Raw genomic sequence first — 27,083 nt, 5'->3', positions numbered from 1 at the left:
TCAAGTTGCTCAATGCTCCACACCCCCTTACTCACCCAGCAGAACTCCCTGGCACTCAGGACTCACACTTAACATCCAGATAATCCATCTCACCCACCTACCAGTGCTGCCAGCCTCACAGCCACTTCTCACTGCCCACACATTCTTCCAGCTATTCAGGCACATCACTCAAACGCAGTGCGAAACAACCACTGACATTCTTCCCCCGCTCTTGTAGGACAAGGTGGCACACAACAGAAGGGAGCAGAACAGAACTGGCAGGGGACAAGGATGCCCACATCACCCGAGCCCTACGGAGGAGATGGTTCTCAGCATTATGCTGTTGGCTGCACTGGGGCCTGTAGCATCCGACATCACTGAGAACATTGAGGATAACAGCAACTATGCTCCTTCTCAACTCCCAGCACATCCTCAACCTGCTATCTGGCATGATGTGCAAGTTGCTGATGGTGTGACCATGGACCTCTTGGTTTCCACCCCAAATTTTCCCTTCTGAGTTCCTGTTTTCAGACACTTAAGAACTGCTGCCTGCCCAGCCACAGCAGCCCAAGAAGGAAGAGGGAGAACAACAGCTCACAACTAATGAAGAGGCCCTGTCACTTGATCTGACACTTGCAGACACCAGCAGAGATACTGGCACGGCTCATACCTTGGAGGTTAGTATAGAGTTGGGGTCAGCATGTGGTGAGTCACCTTGATTCGAGTGGGCTGCAGCCAGGCCAGGGATAAGGGATGTTTAATTTGCCAGCACTCAAGAGGCAGAGGCGGCAGACGGGTTCTGCTGCAGAGTAGACCTCGATGGGGCGGCATACAGGAGAACGATGAATGGGCATTCCCACCAACATGCTGGCTGCGTTGGCTGTTCTGCCAGACAGCCTGCTGTCGTTATTGAGGAGCGAAGAGGAGTCCACCTCCAAGTTGGCACAGAGCATGGCCGCTCTGCAGCCTCTTCTCCATCTCACTGTTGTGCTGCAGACCCAGAGGCACTGTCACCACTGCCCCCAAAAGGAATTGCAACCTTTATATGCAAATATCATTCCTGTGAGGATGCAATAAAACACTCTGGCAAATACACCAAAACAACTTCAAAAACACTCCACTGTACTTTGACACTTTCTGATGGAAAAAGTTCCATAAGTTCTAGTTACCTACAATCAGGGTGCCTGGCCCTCTAAATAACAGTACTGCAGGGCCCATCTTGTGGCTGAACATTCCTTTTTTTTTTCAAAAAAAAGTGGACAATGCAGGTGCTGCCACAACCCATATTGCCCAATTTTGGTATCCTGGCGTCACATCAGCTGGCTGGGCAGTGTGACTTCAGAATGGTGCCATTTTTGCATGTTTGAGCGCATGCAGGGATGCAGTTGTGCGCAGTTGATGGACACCGCACAAGCCATGCAGGTAGCAGCCCATGGTGCTGCCTGCACCCAAAGAATGGAGGCAAGTCTACTCTCATCCATTGGGCAGGATTTTCCCTGCGGGCTTCAGGATCCGCTGTTATGGTCAAATGGAGGTCAGAAGCCTGCACTGTGAGGGGAACAGTCACTCCTTATGATTTTCCCCGAACTGGCCAATTAGTGGCCAGCGGGTGGGCTAACCATCTGATTAAGGGCGGTGAACGGACTCTTGAAGCTGGAGGGACAATAGGAGGCCCTCCAACTTGGTAGAAGCAGCAGGATGCACTTATGAATAAGTGAGGGAGAGGGTAGGGTTGCCCCAAGACGGAGGGGCCCTCTCTCCAATTTTTTTTTCTATCTAAAATGGAAAAAAGGTCTTTGCGGCCAGGCCACCGTTGAGGTAGGGGGGCAACCCCTCCTTAGGGTGGCCTGCGGCTGCAGCTGAAACCAGGCAGGGCAGGGCCTCTAAGCCTACCTGGAGTGCTGGCCCTCTGGTCTGGCACCTGGAGGCTGAAAAATCCCAGTCGGCCTCCAACAAAAGGCCTCAAAAGACCTTTAACTGATTTAATCAGCTACCCGGTCTCCTGTCCTTCCCAACTCTGGGAAAATGACCAAGGGTGGGATGGAAATCCTGAACCTGTCGGCCTCCGTGCCCACCCCCATCGGGGGCTAAAGATTTTAGCCCATTATCTCTACAACTGAAGGGTTGGGGGGGGGGGGGGGGGATTGTGGAGAGAACAGTGTAATAAAAAAAATCCTTAACTATTTTTTGACAAAACTGCATATATAACATTTTATAGAAAGCAGCAGGCAAACCACCATGGAGCTGGAATGAAAGTAGTAAATCTTTAAAATGCAAAAGGAAGTATTATATGGGGTATATTCACTTTCTTTTATTTTTTTTTAGTATTGTACACAAACTGGGTATTGGTGGTCTTTCTTTAAATACAAGAGAACCTGCAGGTAAAATAAGAAGCCCTACTAAGTTCTGTGCCTTCCTCAAAGGAGTATCTCTCACATATGGAGAATTGTGAATTCAATATTTTGAAATGCTTGTTTGTCGTGTCAAAAAAATTAAACAAATAGGTAAGCCATGAACCAGAATCATAGGTGCTGTCTGGATTGTGTCCTGCTTAATGATCTGATAACAATCGCGAGCCATATAGCAAGGTCTTAGACTGGACAATGAACAATGTTTCCAACATCCATCATTTGACTTCTGAGAACCAAGCAGCACAGCAACAATAGACCTGAACAAATTTTTGCTCGTTAGTTTTACTTTGATCGGTGAATGTGACCTCATGGTATGGTAGTCTTACCTTTATTTATAAGTTTTCTGTTGTGGTAGCTATTCAATGTTCAAGGTTGTTGTTTTACGAACAAAGGAGTTGTAAGTTTAATGCTGTAATTGAGTGGAATCCGCTGCATCGGCCTTTATATTTTTAATAAACTTGATTCGTATGTTACACCTGCAGCTATATGGTTCCACAGTGTAATTATTCTCCCTTTATTTGAACATGCAAAATTACGAATTGAGAGCAGGAGGAAGCCCCTCAAACCTGCTCCACCATTCAATAAGTTCATGGCTGAACTGATTACTCCACATTCCCGCCTACCCTCGATAACCTTTCACCCCCTTGCTTATCAAGAATCTATCTACCTTTGGCTTAAAAATATTCAAAGACTCTGCTTCCTACATCTTTTGAGGGAGAGAGTTCCAAAGACTCACGACCATCTGTGAGAAAAAAAATTTCCTCACCTCTGTCCTAAATGGGAAACCTCTTATTTTTAAATCGTGACCCCTAGTTCTAAATTCTCCCACAAGAGGAAACATCCTTTCCATATACACCCTGTCAAAACCCCTCAGAACCTTATATCTTTTAATCAGGTCACCTCCTACTCTTCTAAACTCCAGTGGATACAAGCCTACAGACTAGGAGGGTATAGTGCAATCATGTCATTTCCTGTCAGCAAATGATAGTACAAAGGGTGCTCTTTTTACCTCTGGGCACTGCTGCTTTCCTTGTCTATATATCAAGACACTTCAGGAAGCGAGGACTTAATAATGAGAATTATCATTGGCACACAATACAATACATATATCACCCCAGGCCAAGTTCATAATAGTCCCATCAAGATAGAAAACCAGGAGTACAAATAGTCTTACTCACTACCTGTGCAATTCAGAATAATTCTCATAAAGGTTACAACATCATGACAGGACAAATTAGCTTCAAAACCAAAACTGTTTGAGTTAAACAATATATATTTCAGAACTAACTACATAAATAGCTATTGTGATGGCATCTGCAGTACAAGACCAGTGGCGGAACATCTGCAGACCGTCACCTGAACAGATGACTTGTTGAATGTACTCTGGATAGGTGCTCTGTCTTTGGGGGTCAAAGCTTGTATTTTTTTTCTGACACAGTCATTTACTAGAAAAAGAAACTGAAAGCTAAAACAAACAGTCCTATGATTAGGAGGTGTGACAAGAGACATGTGACTGGAGTTCAGTTTTCAGTCTAGAAGAATACTCTGTATTGTGTGGAAAAAAAGCCAGCTGTTATTTTAAAGAGACAAGGCTGCTGAATTGAAACAAGATGGAGCTGTTGGTTTTAAAAACGAAGACTTGATTCTGAGAGCAGACCCTCGACAAATACAAGTTGCTACAGCTGTTTTCGGTGACTTAAAGTGTTACTTAAGATGATACCATTGGAGCTACGCCAACAGGATTGTTGTGAATAATCACGGAAGTTCCAAAAGGGTGTGCAGTTTTGGTGGAGTTCAGGTTGCAGGGGAATTGCTATTGACTGGAAATTGGCGTTTGCATCTTGCAAGATAGGATCTGGAGATCAACTTGAACAGTTCAAAGACCTGAAGGACTTGGTGGCTGTAATTGGTGCTACCTTTGCTGAGAGGACTATCCAGAAGAATTATGAGAGTTATCTATGTTGCATCTGATAATTAATGCATAATCTTTAAGCTTTATATACTTATATATATGACTGTGATTAACTGTTAGTTCATGTTTATGTTTTGTTGGTTTGAGCATTAAAGTAAAATTTATAAAAGTGAAATCTAGTCCTTTTGGGCTTTTCTTGTGTTCTAAATTGGAGTTAGTCAGTGGATTGGATTCTTTAGGTTTGTGATCTCCATGGGGACCATAATACTATCAATTTACCAAAAGACATAAGTGCTTATGTCTATGGCTAGATTTCGGATGAGAAAAAAAATCAAAGAACCATAACTTGTGAAGTAGAAATCCAAAACCTGCATAATATATTAGACATCAAAGACAAGTGCTGATAAGGGAAGCCATTTGGTCTTCTAGCTTGTTCTTCGATAGAAATCTTGACATGCCTCTTCTTCCCAGAATACGATTTCAGGTATTCTGCAAGAAGAATTATTTTCTAACAACAGTACTGAACATGCCTTTCTTTAGTTTGTATCTTCATCTGCCTTTCTTACAGTCATTATTTAACTTATAATAGTGCTCCAGATCTTTTTTTTATTGCACTTAGTGATGCATCTTTATTTGCTCCCTTTCAAGACTACAAATTCCTTGTTTAACCTTTTATCATCATCTAACATACATCACTGCCATCACTACGACTTCCAATAGTATCCCCTTAGTTGACCAAGCTGTACCCTTCTGTTACCTCACACCCAGCAACTAAATATGGTTCTTGAATAACACAAGAATGAGAACCAGTGTCACTTGGAATGCAACAGATGTGCTCAATGCTTGTTAATATGTTATTGCAGTCTTGATGCATGTTTGAACATCACTGTACCATCACAACAATGCACTGTAATTCTTCTCAGAAAATTACCCGAAATTTTCTTGGCTTCATTTTTCACCTTATCCATGCTAATCTGGACAAATCACTATGAGGATAAGACATCTACAATAGCCTTTTAAAATCAATATCACAGGACGCTGACATGGAAAGATAAAGTTGCAATACTCCCATAAGAATCGCCGAACTCATGCACACACAAAGCTGAATTAATGCTAACTGATCAGTCTAGCTCCTGTCTGCACAGATTATCCTTTTATCAAGCTTTATAATATATAACTATCTCTGCAAACTTCTTAACCATTACTTAATTTCGTACTGCTCAAATAATACAATAAACAAGGTATCACTATCAACTAAGCCATTCAACTAGCTCAAAACATAAGCTTGAGTGGAGTTCTATTTCAGGACCTTAACAGATCTTTTTAATATGGATACATCCAACAATGTAATTGCAGGAACCTATATTGTTATAGACATAGTCCATCATATATCTCCATTTTAAAGGAATACAGTTCACTATATATTTGCATGGTAAAGTAGGATAAACAACTCACGCAACATGATTTCTTCTGTCCTATCCAACTGTGCTGGGTGTAGGTCATAATCCAACAGCTCCTTATAACGTTCTTCCAGTTCCTTACTTCCCTCATCTGAAAACCCGTAATCACAAAAAGCAACACCAGAAGGCAAGATTGAGGCGAACACCCTGTGTGGAGCTTTGTGGCTTGTAGAATCACCACCTGGTGAAGAATGGGACATAAAATTAACTTTTAAATGAGATAATTGCATTGTACTTTTACCACAGACAATACTTAAGGACTAATGAAGCAAAGTAAATATAAAATCTAACGGGTGCTGCAACAACACCAGTTCAGCAAGCATGTGAATTTCTCTGTTCCAAAATACACTATTAACAGTTCAATGACAAAGAGATATAGGTAGATGGAGGGGGGATGGTTAGATGGAGAGGGAGACAGAGAGACAAATTGATTGTATTCTCAGTACTTTTATGCAGAATCAATCAGCAAGTGCAAGAGAGCACATACTAGATTGAGCATGACTAGAAAGCGGCAGCAGGCAGCACACAAGGAGCATAAAGACACGGGAGCAATATACTGTATGAGTGAGAAAGAAAGGGAACAACCATGCACAAGAGACAGTCAGCATACATGACTGCAAAAGGGTGCAAGTGTGTGCATGCAAAAGCAAGAAAAGATCAACTCCATGCAGCAGACAGCACAGACAGTGCACAAAGATGCATAGACAAGAACAAGTGCAAAGGAATGAGCATAAACTCTGGGCAAAATTGAACAAGGGTGCACATGCAAGAGGAGAGACAGAACTCACATGTCAGAATGTTTAAGTGTATGCATGCAAGACACAATGGCCTAGATTTTCTGATATCGGCATAGTTTAGAGCCAAATGGTGATTGAACTTTAGAAAAACTTTAGGTAGAAGGGTGTGTTGGGTACCCAGTTCCAAGGTCAGCTCATTAGGGTAACTTCAGATGCAGATTAGATCAATGCAGGCAGAACAGCAGTAGTAAGAGTGGAAAATTGTAAGTTAAATTTAAAGGGATGGGGCCACAGAACCATGCAGCAAACAAAGATCATCATGTCTGTTCCAGCTCTTTGATAGAACAATTCAAAATGACTTACTCTCTTCCCCGAAGCACTGAATCATCCTTTGCGACAAGTAATGTCCCATCCACTCCCTGTAGCAAACTATTCTGTGCCCCAACAATTCTCCGTAAAAAGAAAATTCTCCTCTCTTCTCATAAGTACTTGCCAAGTTCCCATTTAAAGAACTGCAGTAACTAACTCCACACTCAATGCATGCCAAATCTCATCGGTTTGTTCTACAGGGTGATGATTCTCCTAGTATCTAACTCAACTCCTGTTTTTGTAGCCACGACCTTAAATCATACCATTTCTATGATTCTAAATAAGCTCGTTATCTCATCATTCTAAAATCTTAAGTCATAACCCCTTAAATCTATCTTTTCAAACCAAATAATCCAGTTCCTTGGGCTTTATCCTTATAACAAAGAGCTCTAAAATTTGGGGCAGGATTTTCAGTGGGAGTTGAGACTCTGACGTCAGAACCGTTTTGGGTCCCAATCCTGCATTGTGGGGGACAGGGGGGAGTAGTCACAGGCCATGATTTTTTTGGCCCAGATTGGCAGCTAATTGACTGGAGGGCAGCTTTGGCATTCAATTAGTGGTGATGGGACCGGGGTGAAGTGGGACTGTTAAAGAGTGGGCTTGATTTAAAGGTATGGAAGGCCAAAGTCAGCAGGAAGTGAGGCAGAGGCCTGGCACCCAAGTGAGGGGTCTTGTTCCCAGAAGATGGCAGGAGAAGGCCACCCAGCCAAACTAAGCAGGCTTGGCTGGAGGTGGGAGAATATGTCAGCAGCTGCAGTGCTGTCCGGAGGACCTGGATATAGTGCCACAAAAGGATTAATGACCTTCTCTGCTCTGGCAAGGTCAGTGCAACCCAACACTCGGGCAAGCCTCCAGGTATGCAACCATCAGCATACACAGGCTGAGCAGCTTGAGGGTGCATGATGCTCCTGAACATGGAAGAGCTGTGTATCCAGGAAAATTACTGATCTGTCAGCAAGGCTCCAAGTCCCAGAGCTGTTGAGGGCTAGGCAGCACTCATACATGCAGCTTCATATTTAAATGAGCCATTGGCATTGGTGAGAGAGGTTGGCATTGCCTTATCTCTCTCTCTTTTGTCCTTGCAGGATAAGAGGGTGCAGAATGCATGGGAGAGGACGTGCACAAGAGGAAGAGCGCTCCAGCTTGCCATCCTCACATCTATGAAGGCGTTGGCAATGAAAAATGGTGAGGTTGGTGCCGCATGATGAGGTTGGTGATGGAGAGATTGAGAATACCTGGAGGAGGGGGTGAAAGATATTGAATTCTGTAGGGCGATGAAGTGTACTCCTCCTGTCTGATAGCATGCCAAAGCATCAACTGCAGTGGTAAGCCTCAGCTCCAAAGGGGCATCTGTTGGCAGAGGCGAGTTCTCATGATCTCCTACTTGCGTCTCCTACAGGGCCAGTAGTGGAGGGTGACCATGCCAGTACAGCAGCATCATCACCGGGGACCTCTGATGAAACTGAACCAGCACAGCCAGCACAACATTAAAGCGCAGCATCCACCAGCGCAGATACACTCACATGGGTGGGTCCTTGTGTGCACTTAAAAAGGATGGCACTGTGTGAAGAGCACGGCACTAGTGAACAGAAGGAGATGAGAGAGGTAGAGGCAAATGTGGGCAGTCCCTCTCGGAAGATTGAGGACAGACACAGCCATGCTCAGCAGGGCACAGATGAAGGCCTTGGGAGTCACAAGCAAGACAGCTCTACATTGACCAGCAGCATGAGATGCGTGCTCACATGTCAGAGTCCCCTGAAGCAGTATGGAGTCATGGGCTCAGAATGGAAGAGGCCATTAAGCTCATGTGCACCACCATGGCTCAGGGCTGTGAACGCATGACCTCCTCCACTGACAGAGTGGCCAACCTCATGGGCAGTCATATCTGGCAGCACTCTCAGTGGATGCAGGAACAGTGGAACTGACATGCACAGAATGCATGCAATGCTCTGTGGCATTGATCGGTCGATGGTGCTGATGGCGCAAATAGGCATGCAGTGGATGCATTGTAGCTGCTGGTCCTCTCCAGAGAGCCATCCAAAGGCTGAGGCACTCATCAATGAGGTTGAGGGTGCCACCCTTCACGGTGTACCATCATCATCATTGACATCCATGGCCCCTCTGACTGAGGGGCCACCTATGCAGCAATGCCCCAAGACAGAGGCTGCCCCTGCATTGACGCTGGTGCGGCAGCCTCCGGAGGTGCCCACATTGGCACATTCATGACGAGGATAACTGCCATGTGCATCTCAGCCACAAGCAGATACACGCAAGCAGGTTGCCTCCACCTCAGACAAAGCGACAGGGGAGCACTGCGTAGAAGTGGCCAAGAGTGAAGGCCACCACGTTGGTCAGAGCACTGAGTGGTTCAATGGGGTATATTTCACTTGTGAATGTGTACTTTGTAATTTATTAACAACAATGGAAATGTTCAGCTATGATCCCAGATGTGTGAGCTTCCGTTCTTTAATGGCACGATTGCAAATGAGGGAAGAAGTGGTGAAGGGAAGTCGTGGTCTTTGAACAGGGACACTGAGACGGCTGGACAGATTTGCCGCATGCATTAGTAGTAGGAGTGGATCTATTCAAGATTGTGTTTTTAATGGATGTGTTCTCACTGGCAGATAAAAGTGAGTCCCAGAAAATGCAGTCCTGCTGGATAAGTTGCACTCAGGTGAAACGTGCCTAGACCAGACATGCCCTGGTGTTCATGCCATCCTGATAACACCTTTGATTCCTGATCTGGCCCCGGGTACGCCCCGCCACAGCATGGGCACCATTCTGCTCTGCATCCTCCTCTTCCTCCCCTGATGAACTCAGTCGATCTAGCAGTTGACTCTCTTCAAGGTTCACACCTCTCTGGAGGGCTATGCTCTGAAGAGTGCAGCAGACCACCACATTGTGCGAGACCCTTGCAGGAGTGTATGACAGGGCGCCACCCTACTGCTTCAGGTACCAGAACCGCATCTTCAGAAGCCCGATGACCTGCACAATGGTGGCCCTTGTGAGCAGAGATCTTCGGTTGTAATGCCTCTGTGCCTATGTCTCGGGGTCATGTAAAGGAGTGAGTAGCAATCTCTTTAAGGGACATCCCTTTTCCCTCGAAACTCCATCCATGGAGTTTCAGTGGTGGCACAAAGAGCTATGGCACTCTGGACTGCTGGAGGACGAAGGCATCATGGCAGCTGCTATGACGACCAGGTATGGTTGCTAAATTTGTTAATCACACAAAGATAGGTAGGAAAATAAGTTGTGAAGATCACATAAGGAGGCTGCAAAGGGATATAGATAGGTTAAGTGAGTGGGCAAAGATCTGGCAAATACAGCATAATGTGGGAAAATGGGAAATTGTCCATTTTGGCAGGAACAATAACAAAGAAGCATATTATCTAAATAGTGAGAGATTGCAGAGCTCTGAGATGCAGAGGGATCTGGGTGTCCTGGCGCATGAATCGCAAAAGGTTAATATGCATGTTCAGCAAGTAAGGAAAGCTAATAGAATGTTATCATTTATTGCGAGGGGAATTGAATACAAAAGTAATGAAGTTCTGCTTCAGTTATACAGGGCATTGGTGAGACCACATCCAGAGTAATGTGTACAGTATTGGTCTCCTGATTTAAGGAATGATGTAAATGCATTGGAATCAGTTCAGAGACGGTTTACTGGGCTAATACCTGGAATAGGCGGGTTGTGTAATGAGGAAAGGTCGGACAGGCTAGCCTTGTATCCGCTGGAGTTTAGAAGAGAAAGTGCCAACTTGATGAAACATGTAAGATTCTGAGGAGTCTTGACAGGGTGGATGTGGAAAGGATGTTTCCTCTGGTGGGTGAATCTAGAACTAGGGGGTCACTGTTTAGAAAATAAGGGGTCGCCCATTTAAGACAGAGATGAAGAAAAAAATTTTCCCTCAGAGGATCGTGAGTCTTTGGAACTCTCTTCGTCAAAAGGCAGCGGAAGGAGAATCTTTGAATATTTTTAAGGCAGACGTAGATAGCTTCGTGATAAGCAAGGGGCTGAAAGGTTATTGGGGGCAGGTGAGAATGTGGAGTTGAGATTACAATCAGATCAGCCATGATCTTATTGAATGTAGAGCAGGCTTGATGGGCAGAGTGGCCTACTCATGCTCCTAATTCGTATGTATGTACGTATGTAAGATAGCGAGCAGACACATGTATAAAGCTCTTGTAGTCGCACAGCTGAACGTTTAGGGAGTGAAAGCTCTTTTGTTGAATCTCACCGGCTGCTCACTCAGCCTTTATGGCCACATGGGTGCAATTGATGATGCCCTGAACCTCTGGCAATCCAGTGAATCCCACTGCCCTTTGTGCCTGCGAAGCCCCATCTGTCTGAAATTGCATGAACTACCCAACCCTCACAAATAGGGCATCAGTGGCCGCCGAGATAGTGGTGTACTGCTACTTGAGAGATGCCACCAAGGTCTGCTGCCGATCCTTGGAAAGAACCAGAGGCGAAGAAGTTCAAGGTCGCAATGACAATAACGGTTACTGGCAGAGCATTGCGTGCAGTGCTGAAAGGTCTGAGGTCTTTGCTCAATGAGGGCACAAATCTCAGTTACCATCTCCCAAGACAGGCACAGACGCAAAATCACAGAATTGTTACGGCACAGGAGGCCATTTGGCCCTACATGTCTGCGAAAGAGCAATTTACCAAATGCCACTCCCCCGCGTTCTCCCCATTGATTCTCTGACATGTCCAGGTAGCTTCTTCCAAGCAGTACTCGATGCTGAGGGTATGACCTTCATTGTCTTCTTATCTCTTGTTCCTCTCCTCTGTCCTCCTCATGCCCAAGACTATGCAGCTGGTTCTGAGGATGTTGTTCCTCATCGCTACTCATCCCTATCACTAAGTATATTAATTCCATGATTAGTTGTTGCTTTGCTTGTGGTGAGCTGCACTCACAATGCTTAATGGAACCCCCCCCCCCCCCACCCCCGACGGCCCCGTAATTCCGAGAGGCTCACAACCCCCTCCAGTGACCAAACGCACACAGCCCAGTTGCTCAGGTAACTCTGCTCACTTGATGGAACCTGTGTGCCAATGGATGAGTGCAACTCTCAGGTGTGGAATCTTTTATGGGCCCACCTAATTGAATGGCACAGCCATGACTGGCTCACTCCTGGGTTGCTGCCTTATTCCATTTGGCTGTTCCAGATCCATCGAACTCGTGCTTCCCCACAAAAATTCCAGACTGCCCTTGACAAGCTGACAACAAGCTCGTTAACAAGCTCAATTGTCCATTAATCTGAGTTGGGTGGGTTGCCAGGTCCTGTCTATTCCTCCTTAAGCAAGTCAGAATGGTGAGGGCAAACCAGCTTGACAGCCAGTGACGCTAAATTACGCGCCTGCTCATGTCTGTTCTCACCCCCGTTTCAGGGTGAAAATACAACCCTTGGTGCCATCCTAGTTTCCCTTTTCTGCACCCTCTTCAGAGCCTCAGGGTCCTTCATCAAGTGCAGGAACCAAAAACAGTACACGCACTTCAAGTGTGGATGTGCCAGAGTCTTCTATAGCCCAAGTATAGTGCACTTCAGCTTGTACACAATGGCTCTAGAAATATGTTTAAATTATTCTTACTTCCCCTAGAGCCACTTTGCACTGCTTCGGCACCGTTAACAAATGAACAGCTACTAACCTCAGGTCTCTTTCTTATCAGTTTCCTTTAAACAAATACTTCTGCAGAGTAAAGATATGCCTGGAGTTTCCCAACACCAACTGCTTGACAGTGTATTCATCCACATTAAATGGCACACAAAGGTCTGTTTACCTAAATTAATAAATTCGTCTGCAACATATTGTGTTGTTCTGTATTACTAATTCCTATGAACATTTTGTATTATCCATGAAATTAAGAATGATTCCATTTGACCCTCCTCTAGATCATAAATGAAAATGATGAACAGCAATGTTCCCAAATTAAATCCCTATCCTACTCGCAACTGTGTCCCAATCAGATTCAATCTCATTAATGACAATCCTCAGCTTATATGATTTCAATCAGGTACTTATATAATATAATAACTGTCCTGCAATCCCATCAGATGTCATTTGTTTTAATACCCAGCAATGCAACACTTTATTAAGAGCTTTTTGGAAGTTAAGTTTCAGAATATTAACCAGACAATTTTCATCCATTATTCTAGTCACTTCCTCAAAACACAATCAAGCTAGTGAAGTAGGACCTCTATTTCCTAGTTCTATATTGGCTATCTATCTTTTATCAGCCTATGGGACCTCTTACATTTTAAAATCTTCAATCATATTTCCATCTAAATCTTTATTTCTCTGAAATAAATAACCCTAATTATTCAAAATGATAATGACAGCTTCCCCAACACAAAACATCCAAATCATTCCCATAGTCCAATTTCTCATCACTTAAATAATAGGGCCAAATAAGCCACTCTCCAATCTATGGAAAACAGCCCATAATTGCCTATATGACCACCCCCATTTCCCTGCACACTCTGGGGTAAATGAAATTGAGTCCTGTAACATGATAAATTTTAAGCACCTTAATCTTAAAACCATTTTTGTGACTACTTCTAATGAAGAACTTTTCCTACACATTTTGAGTCAGTGGCACTATCTGCAGTCGTGAAAAACAATGCAACATAATGATTTCGTTCATCAACTGTGTCTGTATTCTCAAATCCTGAAAATTCCTCCTAATGACCAATGTGGTCAATTACTATTCACTAACATAACTGAAAAAAGCCTCACCATCACTATTGCAATTGCTGTCTGCCCTTTCTTCTGAAGGTTTAGCTTACAAATGTGCACTTTAGCAAGGAGCCTGCCCGTTGGCTGCACATATTGGGAAATCATGGATGCGCAGCTCATACTTTTCCCTTCGTTAAAATTCTAGGTTGGAAAATCATGCTCAACACACCTGTGATTTCCAATGTGTGTGGCTGGAAGACAAGGCTCTAACCCCCATCCTTCAGCACATTTATAAAGTTGGGTGGTTCATGTCACTGTACAACTCCTCACACTGGTTTTTGTTATCCTCAACTGCTTTTTATACTTGTCTGTATTTTCTTGACAATTAAACCTTTTATACAACTTGCCTTCATGTGAAAAACAATGTCCCATGATACCTCTGAGACGTGAAGAAAAAATCTATCCATAAGTATCCATAAGAGGAGAGCTGAAATGAGGTATAACAACAAAAGAGAAGGGATTGAGGTTTAAAGAAAAAAGAAAAAGGGAAATAGAAGTGGTGGGAGTAAAAGTTGGTGTCAAAACCGAAATGTACAAGCAAATGCACATGGGGAACTGCAGGTAACATAGGCATGGCAAAGGTTAGGATAGAGATACCTGGTAGTAAATGGAGAATAGAGGGGACACAATAGGTGGGAGTCCAATTTAGCCCTGCAAGTTTATTTCCATCAAGTGCACATCCAATTTTCTTTTGAAATCATTGATTGTTTCTGCTTCCACCACCCTCATGGGCAGCGAGTTCCAGGTCATTACCACTTGCTGTGTAAAAAGGATCTTCCTCACATTCCCCCCGCCTCTCGTCCAAAATCTTCAATCCTTGTCCTGTAGTCCTTGTACCATCAGTTAACAGGAACAGGGGAGGCAGTGGTGTAGTGGTAATGTCACTGGACAAATAATCCAGAGGACTAATGCTCTGGGGATATGGGTTTGAATTCCAACACGGCAGATGGTGAAATGTGAATTCAATTAATAAATGTGGAATTAAAAGTTAGTCATTGTCGATTGTTGTAAAAACCCATCTGGTTTCGCTAAGGCCCTTCCTTAAGGGAAGGAAATCTGCCATCCTTACCTGGTCTGGCCTACATATGACTCCAGACCCACAGCAATGTGGTTGACTCTTAAATGCCGTCTGAAATGGCCTAGCAAGCCATTGTTTCAAAACCACTACAAAAACTAAGGAAAGGAATGAAACCGGACAGACCACCCAGCATCAACCTAGGCGCTGGAAACAACAATGGCAAACCTGCAAAGTCCTCCTTCCAAACATCTGGGGGCTTGTGCCAAAATTGGGAGAGCTGTCCCACAGACTAGTCGAGCAACAGCCTGACATAGTTATACTCATGGAATCATACCTTACAACGTCCCAGACACCACCACGGGGCCCACGGTGCGGAGCTGCCACGGCGCCCCCCGCCGATGACGTGGAGGGGGCGGGCAAGCCGTCCCCGGCAACGGTGCCTGGCGCCAATGCGCAGGCACCATTTTTAAAGAATTACAGTCCTAAATGACCATTTAAATTTTTAAAGCAACATTACATTACAGATTAATAAAAATTAATAGAAATTTTTTCCCATCCCCTCTCACACCTTCCCTTACATTAAATTCATTGCCCGCTCACCACCAAAATACGAAATGATCTCCCACCCCACAAAGTTCTTAAACTTTAACCCTCAACCCCTTCCCACCATCCCCCAACCAATCCGAGCAGTTTGACCTCACTCACCCCGCCCTCGCACTAAGAAAAGTAACTCCTCCCCCCTCCCCACAGAACTTGCGCCTCGTTTCCCCGAACAGGGATTCTAAGGCGTGGCACTGTCGGCCACCCGAAAGAAGATTGGTGCAGCAAATAAGGAGGCGACGGGACCTTCATTAATTCAGGTAGGTAAATTCATTTAAATATGGAAATTGTGGTCCTGTCGTCGAGCGGAGGGGTGACTGCCACTGGGCCGCCGAGATCGGTGCAGGGCCTACTGGCATGGGGTCAGTAGCGGGCCTCCTCCGTCGCTATTTTCATTCCCCCACCACCACCAGTGTCAGAGAGCTTTTAAAATTCAGCCCAATATGTCCTGCCGCCTTCAAAGATCGATACACATGCACCCCCATGTCCCTCTGTTCCTGTACACTTTTTAGAACTATATCATTAAGTCTGTATTGCCTCACCCTATCCCTTCTGCCAAAATGCATCATCTCACACTTGTCTATATTAAATTCTATCTGCCACTTGTCTGTCCATTCTGCTAGCCTATATATGTCCTGTTGCAGGCGATTCAGATTTAAGGTATGGTTGGGGGGGGGGGGGGGGGGGGTCGGGGTGTGTGGCTGGTGCGGGTAGTTTCAACAAACCAATGTTTAGGTTCAGAGACAAGTGTAGAGGGCATGTGAGTCCAGAAGCTATTTGAAGGGTAGAGTACGTAACAACATAAACATAAAAAATAGCAGGAGTAGCCCATTCGGCCCCTCAAGCCCGCTCTGCCATTCCATACGATCATGGCTGATCTTCTACCTCAACTCCACTTTCCTGCCCACTCCCCATATCCCTTAATTCGCCGAGACACCAAAAATCTGTATATTTTAATCTTAAATATACTCAACGATGCAACATCCACAACCCCCTGGGTACAGGAGTCCTAAATGTTCGACCCTTATCCTGAGACTGTGCCCATGTTCCAGATTCCCCAGCCAGGGGAAACAACCTCTCAGCATCTACTCTATCAAGCCCCTTCAGAATTTTGTATGCTTCAATGAGATTACCTTTCATTCTTCTAAACTCCAGACAGCATGGACCCAATTTACTCAGCCTCTCATCACAGGACAACTCTCTCATCCCAGAAAACAATCTAGTGAACTAATTGGGGCTGGCGACAGGGCATGGTGGGGGCGTGCAGAGCGAGACAGGGGTGCATAGAGCTGGCGACCACCTGATGCAATGTTTGGCCTGTTATCAAAGTGCAGACTTGATTTTATTTCTTACTGCTTGCCTCTGTACAAGTTACAGATCTGTACTTCCACAATTGTATATCGGAGGAAACAACGCTAGAGGTATACCCATGAAAAATGAAAAGCCAAGAAGGTGTGGTGAATTGGTTGTGGGGTAGCAGAGGTGAACAGTGGCCTTGGTGATAAGTAATACACACCATGTCCAGTACAGCATCAGAGGAATAGAACGGAGTCAGCAACAGTGGAAAGCAGGCCAAGAGAGCAAAAGTCATTTAGCAGCAGTGGAGCACAATATGGAGCCTGAGCCAGCAGAAACAAATCAGAGCAAGCTCACTATAATGTGTAAAGTTCCACTCAGAGGAGCAGAAAATCGAGGATGAAATAGCAGACAAGATATTAGAATTGAGACAAGCCAGCAGAGAACACTGACTCCAAAAACAGCAGAAACAACGGTGAAGTTGGAGGTTACTATAATATCCGGAAGCAGTGGAGAAATGGGCTTCAGCCCACGAAAAGGCAATTTCTGGCCAGGACCAACATAACTATAAAATAAGGGTGAAAACCTGCAGTGCACTGAAGAGCAATCAGAATCTGAGCAGGTAAAAGTAGCAGGGCTGTAGGCTAAACAGTTACCTTAAAACTTGAAGCAACTGAATAGCAGATCAGAGTCACAGTGTTCGAGTCTTACAGTGCAGTCTAGTAGTCCAGTGGAGTAACACTGTCCTATTGGCAGAGAAACCCAGGAGTTGGGAAGCGCAAATTTGAGATTTTCATAACTCAGTGAAATCAAGGAACAAGCAGGGTTGGGAGATGAGCTATGTGCTCACTATAAATTTGCAGCCTAATATCATCTTATGGGCTAAAATGCACCCACTATTAGAGACAGAGGAACTTAAACAGTGAAACAACAACTTTTACATAGCGCCTTTAATGTAATAAAATATCCCAAAGAGCTATGCAGGAGCATTATACAGCAAAATCTGACACTGACCAAAATAAGGAGATATTAGGGCAGATGGCCAAATGCTTGGTCAAAGAGATAGGTTTTAAGAAGCTTCTTAAAGGAGAAAAGAGGTCGAGAGGCAGAGAGATTTAGAGAGTGAATTTTAGAACTTGGGCCTAGCCAGCTGGAGGCATGGTCACCAATGGCAAAGGATGGCAAGGACCACTCTCATGCTCTAACTGTTCCCAACTCCCTTCAGATTTAATCCCTTTGTGATAACTAAGTTTCCCTCTCATTTATAGAATTGCAATTACCTCCTCTTTTACAAATAAAGCTGTACACCCTCCTTTGTGATCCAACCTATCCTTACCTAAACTTTGAACTGCACTTCTAATCATTCACTATTATCCAGATTTCAGAGATACCAATTACTTCTAAATTTCTATGGAAGCCTATATCTGTAAATACTGGATTTTATTTCCAATACTTCTCACAATACATAAACTTGTTTCAAAGAAGTTCTGTATATACCTTATATGGTTTACTCTATATAAGTTATCTAGGTCCATGTAATTGAAATTCATTAGCTTGTTGCTAGCACCATCAGATGGCCTGTCTTCCCAGGCCGAGTATAACTACACAGCTTCTGAGCTACATTATTCTTGTTTTTGTCTGGTTAGCCAAGTGCCTGGCACATGCTTATCCCTATGTATAAGAGTTCCAACCACCTTGCTGAGAAATTCAAAAGCAAAATGCTGCAGATGCTGGAAATCTGAAATAACAACAGGAAATGCTAGAAGTGCTCAGCAAGTCAGGCAACATTTGCGGAGAGAGAAACGGAGTTAACATTTCAGGTTGATGACGTTCCATCATTTTCTCTCCACAGATGCTGCTAAATTTGCTGAGCATTTCTAGCATTTTCTTTTTTTATTGCTGAGAAATTCACAGTTAGAACTTTTGCTTGCCTGAAATATCTCTCCCAGTAAAAATACATGACACTTGGCTAAATTTAGAGACCATACAAGCAGCTTGGCAACAGTCAAGCTGTAGAGTCTTGTTGGAGCTTAATCAGTTGGAATAGCACAATTTACCACACAGCGATGTTAAGTTTCTAACTGTTTCTCAAGCTATGACCATCCCAACTGTTGGGACATTGGCTTGCAATTAATTATCTGGAGCTAGATGCAAAGCATGCCACCCCAATGTGACAGATTTACCCTCCAAGGCTCATTAATGAGTGAAGGTAGCTGATCAATTATCAACAGTGCCCTGGAATATTGCAGAGCTGCCTGGCTCAGGTCTACCATTGAGGGTTGACTCAGTTCCAATCTTTCATCTATTAAGCATGTTACCTTGCAGGGAACTTGCCTGAAAAGGGATCCTTTCTGCACTAAGCAGCAGAAGGATGGCAACAAGTTAATCATTGAACAACTGACAAGTATAACTTTGAGTCTACACTAGGAGGACAGCAAATACTGGGAAAGCAAGAGCAGCATAACTCATAACTCATAAAATGCAGTGTGTTGCGCTGTTAATTATGCTGCTCATGAGCAGTTCCTGATATCCCACTGTACAACATTAATGTTAAGCAGACATAATGCAATAGTAAAATCTTAACTGTCCATCAGACATCAAAACACCATTAATATTCCTAAATATTACTCTGGTCATTCAACACATATATATAAAAAAAGCTTAGAGTCTAATACAGACATTACTACACTAAAGAAGATGGGGAGAAACCAATGAGTTTTCAGTTCCTTACCAACATTTTTGTTCAGAATTTGATCCTCAAATACCATTTCGCAGCGGATAAACACAGTGTTCAGCACATCTCTTTTTAGCGACTGGGAAAATGAGTTTGTTTTGATTAGCTGTTACATTTTAATTGACATTATAGAAAATATACGATAATCTATTTTTCAACAAAGTAATAACATGATTAATAAAGTTCATCTGTTAGTCTGTGCTTACAAAAAAAATGGCAATCTGATCAAATGGCTAGCATCATACCACAATACAACCTTTATCTCAATCCTCTTTTTCTGAAGGCATCAGTTCTTAAGGACTGGGGATAAAATTACATAAAGTTAACTGGAAGTATGCTTAGAAAAATGAAGAAAGTAAAACATATGCAGCAAGTCTTACTGTTGACGCAAGTCTTGAAATTTATTTTACAATTAAGCATGAATAAATGTTTTGTTTGTGGTAACTTAACTGAGAATAGTTTCATGACTGGTAACTAGAGTAAAAAATCATGAGTGGACCTCATCAACTATTTAGAATCTACATTGTGGCGGGAGAGGAAATGTAGTCCATTGCTGATGTTGAAGTATGACTTAAAATGCTTGCAATTTTTATATGTGCTGATTAAATAATCATATTTACTTGCTGTATTTAACCCAGTGTGACAAAAGAACAGCACCATGACTTCAACAATGCATTGTTAAAGGCATTGAGACCAGAAATTCTTTTCACAGTTGGTTGGTACCTGCCCAAGTGTTTTTTTAAACTATCAAGGGCAAGCTGGACAAAAAGTTTTGAATATTACTTCAGATATTTTAAGCCAGAACTTTTGTGTCGGCAGATAGTATTATGTGAGACTTAGATCCCCATATCAATAAGTTGTGGCACTTCAGATGTTCACACAGACCATTTGGAAAATTTATCTGCAAGTCTGTCGCATTTATGTGTGGAATTCTTGCGCTAAGATACAGAGCAACACTATTGGTTGGTGGGCAATAACGTTGCAGTACACCTTGTGTGGGGCAATTCAGGCTTCTCTTATGAAGGCAAAAACCTGACATTATCCAGTTTGCATGGATAAGTTTTTTTATTCAAGAGCTCTAGAAAATATATTATGCAGCTATTCCAATCCACATCTGGGACGAAACTATGGATTCAGTAGAGTGCACTGTAAAACCTTAATGCAAACTTATGCTCTAAATAATTCATGTATTCGGATAGACAGATTATTTATTGATGGCAGACAACCATGTGTTGGATTTTACCCATAGAAATGGTAGACATCTGAAGCCCTGCTGAGGATTAGGTGCAGACTTCTTATGAGGTTTTGAGGATGCTAAATTTACCCAGGATTTGATCCAGTAGTTCCTACTTCTGTCAGTTTCAAAACCCTTTAATTTATTCCTCGCTTGAAAAAGATTCTTCAAAGGACATCTCTTAGCCATATAAGTCTTGCTTGAAAGTATATGCATACCTACTGATGGGGCAGCTGGTATCATCCCAGTGGCTGTCTTATTATGTTCAAGGACAATGTTCCCAATGTAAGTTTATGGATTTTATGGAATGGCTTGTGAACATCTGAATAAATGTTTCACTGAACATCTGAGAGGGAAAGAGGGGCTATTCTGAAATTTTTCTTTGTTTATGGGTTGTGGGCATTGCTGGCAATGCTAGCAAGGGTACCATTTATTGCTCATCCCTAATTTCCCTTGAGAAGATGGCAGTGAGCCTCCTTCTTGGATTGCTGCAGTCCGTGTGGTGTAGGGACATCCACACTGCCTTTAGGTTGGGAGTTCCAGCATCTTGGCTCAGTGACGATGAAGAAAAGGCAATGTATTGCTAAGTCAGGATGGTCTATGACTTCAAGGGGAACTTGCAGGTGGTGGTGTTCTCGTATGCCTGTTGCCCGTTCTTCTAGGTGGTAGCTGTCACAGGTTTGGAAGATAAAGGAGCCTTGGTGAGTTGCTGCAGTGCATCTGAAAGATGGTAAGCATTGCAGTCATGATATGCTGGTGGTAGAGGGTGTGAATATTTAAGGTGGTGGATAGGGTGCCAATCAACTGGACTGCTTTGGCCTGGACGGTGTTGAGATTCTGAAATGTTGTTGGAGCTGCACTTGTCCAGAAAGTGGAGAGTATTTCATCACATTCCTAAGATCACAAGAAATAGGAGCAGGAGTAGGCCATTCGTCCCCTCGAACCTGCTCCACCATTCAATAAGATCATGGCTGATCTGATTGTGGCTTTAACTCCATTTTCCTGCCTCCCTCCCCCATAACCCTAGAACTCCCTTGTAGATCAAAAAATCTGTCCAACTCAGCCTTCAATGTCTAAGCTTCCAATACTCTCTGGGGAGGAGAATTCAAAAGATTAACAACCGTCTGAGAGAAGTAATTCCTCCTCATCTCCATTTTAAAAGGGAGAAGCCCTTATTTTTAAATTATGCCTCCTAGTCCTAGATTCCACCATGAGGGGAAACATCCTCTCAGCATCTACCCTGTTAAACCCTCTCAGAATCTTATGTTTCAATAAGATCACCTCTCACTCTTCTAAACTCCAATGAGTTTAGAACCTGCTCAACCTTACCTCATTATTCAACCCCTTCATCCCAGGAATCAGCCGAGTGAACCTTCTCTGATCTACTTCGAATGCAAGTATATCCCTCCTTAAGTAAGGAGACCAAAACCATACACAATATTCTAGGTACAGTCTCAATGCCCTGTACAGTTGTAGCAAGACTTCCCTACTTTTATACTCCATCCGCCTTGCTCCTGACTTGTGCCTTGTAGGTGGTGGAAAAGCTTTGGTGTGACAGACCTTTTCAGTGTTGAATTCTCAAAAAGCCCATATTATAATATATATCTGCCTTTCCTTTAGGAAGTCTGGATGCAACAGTACTTATAATTCACTCTTGGTAAGCATATCAGGTTGCAGTAAAAATGTCAATGTAGCTGTAGATTACAAAAGGACTGATGTTTTTACCTAATGTGAAGTTAGCTTCAGCTTTGCCTCTTTCTATGCTGTAAAATCCAATTATTTATGTTTCATAAAACATAAAAGTGGAATTTATCAAGAGGCGATAGTGTTTATTCTGCAAGTGAGAGTTAAGAAAGCAGCGCCTAGGCAGAAAAGGCCTTCTTCAAAATTAGAACAAACAGAAACAAAAGGCTACCTCTGCTTCTCTTATATGGCAAAATGTTTACAAGCTTACATTTGCACCTTATACCAAAGAAAGTTGACAAATGAACAGAATACAAAAGTAAATGAAGACTCTTTGTGGTACAAAAATCACTTTCATCTTCCTGTTGGTACACCCATGCAAAGTGTAATATAATGAAGAAATAGATAAAAAATTTCAACCTCAAAACATCAGCCGAAATGTTCTCTGAAAATGCCCAATGTAAACCTTTTGTGCATCTGCATTTACTGAATACTTATACTGGTTGTAAAATTAATATACGTAAACTGCATATTTATATAACCCAAATCCAGGTGATTCTCTACAGGTGTAAAATTATGTTACACCATGAAAAAAAATTAAAAAGCACAGAACAGCTTGCCTATATTTCTACTTTACATTGTTGAGAATGTTTTAGTTGAGAGTGAAAAGCTCTTTTCAAAGAATACATATCATCATGCCCACAGATACCGCACCTGAATGGCATCTTTTACTTTTGATTTACTGCCCTGGAGATAAGCTCTGCAGCGTACAGTACCCTTCACAGCAACAGAGCTGGCGCAGTCTTCTATTAAAGCATCAACCTCATCATCAGAGATCGGAACCTTAAAACAAAAGGATTTTAAAAATTAAAAAAAACATTCATTTGTAAGTCACATACATAGTCCATTGTACAGTAATACATCAAAAATTGTTTTTAAAACAAAAACAAAACATGCCAGCAACACACAGGTCAGTCAGCACCTGTAGAATAAAAAAAAGAGACAAGGTTAACATTTTAGGCAGTGTTGTTCATCAAAATGTCGTGAAGAAGGACAATAGGGTAGTTAATGGTAGGTAGAACAGCCAGTCAATTGGATTGTATGGCCCGGCCACACATTCCTGTTGGCTGGAGGCCCATTCCATCTTGAGGGCTGAGCTTCATTACCATGCTACCCTGAGTAGGCTTCCTGCTGTATAAATATAAGTTGTTGTTATGCAATATTGGGCAGACTGGAAATCAACTTAGCTGTCAGGCAGGTAGGTACAGGGAGATGGGGAAGAACCACTACTGCGTGAGGCAAAGAATGTTCACCTGGAGCCCAAAGGGGCAGTCCTGTTCCTCTGTCCCACAAAAGTTGTTTTACACTTAGCTTTTTGGGGCATCTTCCCCTTCAGTGCCAAACTGTGCATCGCACATGCTCCACCCAGTTGTCCCTCGAAATTGCATTGTGGCCCTATTTAAATCATAGGACTCTGATTTGCACATCGTAATGAGGCTCCCATCTGATTAAGTTGGGCTCCTGTAAATATGGCAGCAAATCAGGAACAGGACAGCCATTTTAACTTCACTATCACTCCATTCCTCCATGTGGGCCAAGCTGTCTAATGTCTTTTTCTCTCCAAAGATGCTGACTGGCTTGCTGTGTGTTTTCAGTATTTTATTTTTTATTTTCAGATTTTCAGTATTTGCAGTTACTTTGCTTTTTATTATTAATTTTTTTTAGGATGGCAGGCTTTATTGGGGCTGAAATGAGTTGTGTCTTTTCACAATTATGTAGTATAATACATCAATCAACAGCACAAATCTTGCTTGCCATTTTCTCTATTATTTTCATTTTGTATCACATCCTACCAGTGTGTACAATTTACGAGAATTAATAAAAACTCTATTTACGTAGCACAGAACTTGTGAAATGTCTGGTAAAATACATTGAAAAATAAGAAATAAAATTAAAACAACACATATTGAAATGTTAAATATAATTGACAAAGAAAACACCCACACTTAATTAAATTTATAACTAGCTATATGGAAAAAAAGAATGAAACTTTGAAAAATTCGTAGTGAGAACTAACAGGAGCTGTCAGGAACTGGATTTCCACTGGTGATTTTTTCTTCTGTGGAAGTAATAAAAACAAACAAAAAAAGGGTCAGTATACGTTTAAAGGTTGACAAACTGCACATATTGAACGATATTCACCGAAATACATGAGCCACAGTAAATATTGCACAAGGAATCCTGTTTACTTCCTTTAGAAATAAAGTACTTTGATAACTTTAGGAGTGGTATGACCACAACAATTTGTATTAATATAGTGCCTTTAACGTAGTAATACCTCCCCAAGTTGGGGATGCTCAAGAGTCCAGAATTGGAGGAGTGCAGATATCTTGAAGGGTGGTAGGGCTGGAGCAGATTAGAGATAAGAAGGATAAGGCCATGGAGGAATTTGAAAACAAGGATGAGAAGTTTAAAATTAAGGCGTTGCTTAACTGAGAGCCCATGTAGGTCAGCAAGGACATGGGTAATGGGGGAACAGGACTTGTGTGAGTAAGGACATAGACAGCAAAGTTTTGGATGGCCTCAGTTTCCAAAAGTTGAATGTGGGATGTTGGCCAGCAGCGCATTGGAACAGTCGTGTCTGGAGGTAATTAAGGTATGGATAAGTGGTAGAGGTGCACTCAAGTGATGCTACGGAGGTGCAAACGGATGGGCTTAGTGATGCTGCGGATATATGGTCAGAAACCCATCTCGGGGTCAAATATGAGACCAAAATTTCAAACAGTCTGGTTCAGCCTCAAGGCAATTGCCAGGGACAGGGATACAGTTGGTGGCTTCGAAATTGAGTTTACGACGGGATTGAAAGCAATGGTTTCCGTCTTCCCAATATTTAATTGGGGAAATTTCTGCTGTTGGACAAGGTAGAGTTGGGTGTTGTTAGCATACCTGTGAAAACTGACGCTGTGATTTTGGATATTGTTGCCGTGTGGCAGCATGTAGATAAGAAACAGGAGGGGCCAAGGAGAGATCCTTGGGAGACGACAGAGGTACCAGTGCAGGAACGGAAAGAGAAACAATTGCAGTTGGTTTTCTGGCTATAACTGGATAGGTAAGAATGGAACCAGGTGAGTGCAGTCCCACCCAGCTAGATGACAGTGGAGAGGCTGTTATAAGTTATAAGTGCAAAAGGAATGAAAGAAAGAAAAAAAAAACACATTTTGTTCAGCAACTCTGGTATTATAAATCAGTTGGACAGATATTTCGATATTAAATGCTCTTTTAAAAGGAACAAATGCAAGATCATTATTGAGTTTCCTTACCGATCCTTCACCCATTACGTTCTCTGGTTCTTTATACTGTCCATTTATCAGGTAACTGCACTGCATAATTTGTTTTGCCCAGGAATTCAGACCTTTCTGGTGAGGGGGAATGGTGGAATAGAAGAGAACAAAAAATATAAAATAAAAATTACACGAACAGCAAATATAACTACAAAGTTTATCCTCTCTTTAGCTGATATCTTTTCCAAAGTGTTATTGGCATGCTTAACATAACATGGTTGAGCTATATTTGAAAGAAACCACAATTTCAATACTACTGCATTATAAGGCATATAATTACAATGACATGAAATTTTTGGAAGTCAAAATTCCACTGGTCTGGAGTTCAGAGACTTGCATCCTTGAATTCATATCATGTGGCTGTTGAATATCAGTATCTGCCAGCAGTGACAAAACATAGAAAACAACAGTAGATAACTGTACTATGACATGTTGCTGTAATTCAGTTTTAAATTTTCAACCATATCACTAAAAATGAATTAATTTCTGTACAAGTATCTGAACCATTTTTGTTCAGTATTACAGGAAAAAGATAAATCAAATACAAAAACTGATATATCAATTTAAAAAAATTATAGCAAAGAAAATACCAAATAATGAACAGAAACATCTGATAAAATAATCAGCTCCCAACTTCATTAGTAATTTCTTTAAAGTTTCTTTCTTTGATTACAGCTCTTGCTCTACAAATCTTAGGAGATTGCCAAGTGAGCACCATTTCAAACAAGGAAATCTGCTATAATAAAAACAGAAAATGATGGGAACACTCAGCAGGTCTGGCAGCATCTGTAGAGAGTGAGACAGAGTTAATGTTTCAGGTCCATGACCTGGAAGGTCACAGATCTGAAACGTTAACTCTGTTTCTCTCTCCACAGATGCTGGCAGGCCTGCTGAGTATTTCCAGCAATTTCTGTTTTTATATGAAGGAAATTTACTAAATTAGAACCCTCTCCAAGACATTTTGATGTCATCAATGTTGTGATGTCAGGAGGTTAATCACGTAAGCTTTTCTGTTTACTTACTGTACAACGGGATGCTCTGATCATAAGACACCAGTTTGGCATAGATAGGCCAGCAGAATAGGCAGAAAGGCGGCAGATGGAATTTAATACTGACAAGTGTGAGGTGATGCATTTTGGCAGAAGGAATAGCAGGCAGCATATATTTAATGGCACCATTCTAAACAGTGTGCAGGAACAGAGGGGCCTGGGGATGCATGTGCATAGATCTTTGATGGCAGCAGGACATATTGAGAGTGGTTAGTAAAGCATATGGGATCTTGGGCTTTATAAATAGAGGCATTGAGTACAAAAGCAGGGAGGTTATGCTGAAACTTTATAGAGCTCTGGTTAAGCCCAAGTGGAGTACTGTGTCCAGTTCTGGTCCCCACACTTTAAGAAAGATGTGTGGGTCCTTGAGAGGGTGCAGAGGAGATTTACTAGATTGGTTCCTGGGATGGTGGATTTTAGTTACAAGGTTAGGTTGGAAAAGCTGGGTTTGTTCTTAGAACAAAGAAGATTGAGGGGAGATTTAATAGAATAGTTAATGGCAGGCTTAGATAAGTTAG

General features: G+C 42.5%; 1 protein-coding gene across 7 annotated transcripts in view; it reads right to left on the bottom strand.

Annotated features, from left to right (window-relative positions):
• The window catches only part of odr4 (odr-4 GPCR localization factor homolog), a 127,095-nt gene that overhangs the window by 22,460 nt on the left and 77,552 nt on the right, over positions 1–27,083 (bottom strand). For all 7 annotated transcript variants that reach the window (XM_068037384.1, XM_068037387.1, XM_068037382.1 and 4 more), the window contains 5 exons: positions 25,496–25,591; positions 24,253–24,294; positions 22,890–23,018; positions 19,256–19,337; positions 5,758–5,943 (listed from right to left, as the gene is read on the bottom strand). In XM_068037384.1, the coding sequence (XP_067893485.1) occupies positions 5,758–5,943; positions 19,256–19,337; positions 22,890–23,018; positions 24,253–24,294; positions 25,496–25,591 (535 nt within the window). The remainder of the gene's footprint in view (positions 1–5,757; positions 5,944–19,255; positions 19,338–22,889; positions 23,019–24,252; positions 24,295–25,495; positions 25,592–27,083) is intronic.

The sequence above is a fragment of the Heterodontus francisci genome, chromosome 8 (assembly GCF_036365525.1).
Source record: "Heterodontus francisci isolate sHetFra1 chromosome 8, sHetFra1.hap1, whole genome shotgun sequence".
NCBI classification, from domain to species: domain Eukaryota; kingdom Metazoa; phylum Chordata; class Chondrichthyes; order Heterodontiformes; family Heterodontidae; genus Heterodontus; species Heterodontus francisci.
The sequence above is the reverse complement of the archived record's forward strand: the minus strand, read 5'-3'. Positions and strand labels throughout refer to the sequence as shown.